The following is a 2,828-nucleotide window of genomic DNA, read 5'->3' on the forward strand; positions in this document are numbered from 1 at the left end:
ACAGCAGTAAAATTTGCAACGATTTATAGCCGACATTAATAACTGGAAAACGGAACCTACTTGTGGCGACTGCAAGGACTGCTCTGTATGCTCGCACTGCAAGTCCGGGCAAGGGGGATTCATGCCTTACGAGTTATCGGGCATAATAACAGGGGCGGCTACGTGCTTCTATGGATTTATCGGCTTCGATTGCGTGGCCACCACAGGGGAAGAAGCCAAGAACCCGCAGAAGTCCATCCCTATAGCAATCATCGCGTCGCTAACAATCGTCTTCTTCGCGTACTTCGGCGTTTCCGTGGTGCTCACCACCGTGCTACCGTTCTACGAACAAAATGCCAAGGCACCGTTCCCGCATATGTTTACCGTGATAGGATGGGATTGGGCCAAGTGGTTCGTGACAATCGGAGCGATTAGCGGACTGTGCGCCAGGTAATTTTTCATTCTTCGTCGCGTTAATCCTTTAGAGAAAGAATGGAATTTCTTTTTTTAATAAAGCAAATGGTTCTCACATATATATTGATCTTGAATGCGCATTCAACTCACGCGCGTGAGTCTTATCATGAAAAATTGTTTTGATATTTATTCCATCAAATGCAATATATAAGGAGCAAGTGTACTTTGCTTTTCATTAGTTTGCAAATGTAATGATTTCAACAAAATTTGACTTAATTTACAAACATATTTCGAAAATTTTATGATAAATCATTAACCTAGGAGGCTCCTACGCACTTTTCTATTTTAAATCCTTGTAACTCGATTGGGTCTTAATAAAAATTTTTAGACCACAATTGATATTTAAGGATAAAAAGAGTTACTCTTTCCAAAAATCTACTCAATAGATAAACAAAATTGATTAAAACCTGATTTACAAGGAATTAATTCATTAAATAACAGTTAATCTATATCTTATTAAAGGATCTTTTATTGAAATAGAGACAAACATTATTTTCCTTTACTGACCAATTACTTCAGTCTATTAGGTTCGATGTTTCCATTGCCGCGAGTGATTTATGCCATGGCTTCAGACGGACTGGTCTTCAAATGGATGGGCAACATAAACTCGCGATTCCATACTCCGATCATGGGCACGCTTTCTGCTGGGCTACTTACAGGTTTGTAATTAACAAAACAATTACTAATTGCTTAATTATATAATTATTTAATTATATAATTACTGAATATAATTACTTAATTATATAATTACTTTATGACGTATATTACAGGCGCTCTAGCTACGATATTTGAACTTGAACCACTGGTTAACATGATGAGTATCTGTACGCTGCTTACATACTCAATTGTTGCAGCTTGTGTACTTATCCTACGGTAAAGGAGATTTGAATTTATAATTTAACTAATTTTGTTTAAGTATTGTTATAGTTATTTGATTTTTAAAAATATTAGTTGGATTGAGATTAAAACAAATTAAACAGCTTAATAAATAATATAATAAAACCTCTTTTTTATCGATAATAGATACATCTTTATCTTTTGTAGATACGAAGAAAGCGAAGCGTACGAGAAGAAAGGCGATCGTAATCCACGGACTTTCATATTTACCGTAAAACAACTAGTAAGCGCGAACAAATTAAATCACTCTACGAAACTTACAGCGCAGATCGTTACCGCCCTCGTATGCTGCTACGGTAAGACCCGTCATTATTTTCACAAACATAGGCCTTTTCGAGATGTCTCATATATTATCAAATTCTTTTGCAGTCATCTTTTGCATCTGTACGGCCATTTTGTTATCAAGGTATATAACAGAGATCGGCGAGGGAAGAGTACTTTTCGTAGTGCCACTTGCAATTTTAGTCGTTGCACTCGTATTCACTCTCAGTTTTATTTATTTCCAACCAGTCTCCGACAAGAAGCTCTCATTCTCGGTATGTAATCGTTGCAATTTTTTTGTTAATATTGTCTTGTAAATTTTTAATTAACGACATTAATATGCACGAGGACGTTTATATCATTTGTTCATTTCTGTTATTATTAAATACTATTTATTATTATGTTAAATATCTTATCTCAAATTCTTCAATTTTAATTAATTTTATTATCAATTAATATTTTTAAATTGTTTTAGTTGGTATTTATAATTATACTAGCTAAATAGTGCGTGTTAGAGAATAGTGTGTTAGAGAAGTAGATAGTGATAATCATCAAGTAATTTTGAAATATTGTTTACATTAGGTACCGCTAGTGCCATTCTTGCCAGGATTCAGTATTCTTATTAACATTTATCTTATGTTTACGTTGGATGCAAACACATGGATACGATTCTCTGTGTGGATGGCAATTGGTGAGTGCACTATGAGAAGATACATAAATATATGCGTTTATATAATTACATCGATATATATCTTAGATTATCTTACGTATTATTGCAGGCTTGGGAGTATATTTCTTCTACGGAATGTGGCACAGTAATATACGACAAAAGAAATTGCCGCCGAGATTAACTGACAATGACAGAGACAAGAATAATGTCTTTTCCCCTATTACATAATAAATAGGGACAGACTATTATAATATCTTATTGGTATATAATAATTTATTAATTTGACTCATCAATTAGATAATTTTTAAAAATAACGTAGTATTACATTTATTATACTTGGAAAATATCCATTATAGTCCAATAAGACTTTAAAATAAAGAAAGTATAAGTATATTTATTATCTGTTCACATTAGGTTTGAGAATATTACACCGATGTACAAGATATAACAAAAATTTTGAGTGTTTTAATTATTAATATACTTGAACTTATGGTTTATAGATTCATATTTGAAAAGAGGACCAAAATCAATGGTCAAAAAATCATGA

General features: G+C 33.0%; 1 protein-coding gene across 1 annotated transcript; it reads left to right on the forward strand.

The window, feature by feature from the left end:
• Window positions 1-25: 25 nt before the first annotated feature.
• Window positions 26-2,822, forward strand: LOC112461088 (high affinity cationic amino acid transporter 1-like; the record flags this gene model as incomplete). Its single annotated transcript, XM_025026164.1, has 7 exons — window positions 26-429; window positions 973-1,112; window positions 1,224-1,326; window positions 1,498-1,646; window positions 1,720-1,886; window positions 2,194-2,302; window positions 2,391-2,822. Coding segments are annotated over 7 exons (1,191 nt in total), but the record flags the coding sequence as incomplete, so codon positions are not given.
• Between the last annotated feature and the right edge of the window lie 6 nt (window positions 2,823-2,828).

The sequence above is a fragment of the Temnothorax curvispinosus genome, unplaced genomic scaffold (assembly GCF_003070985.1).
Source record: "Temnothorax curvispinosus isolate PA1 unplaced genomic scaffold, ASM307098v1 QBEX01011048.1, whole genome shotgun sequence".
NCBI lineage: Eukaryota > Metazoa > Arthropoda > Insecta > Hymenoptera > Formicidae > Temnothorax > Temnothorax curvispinosus.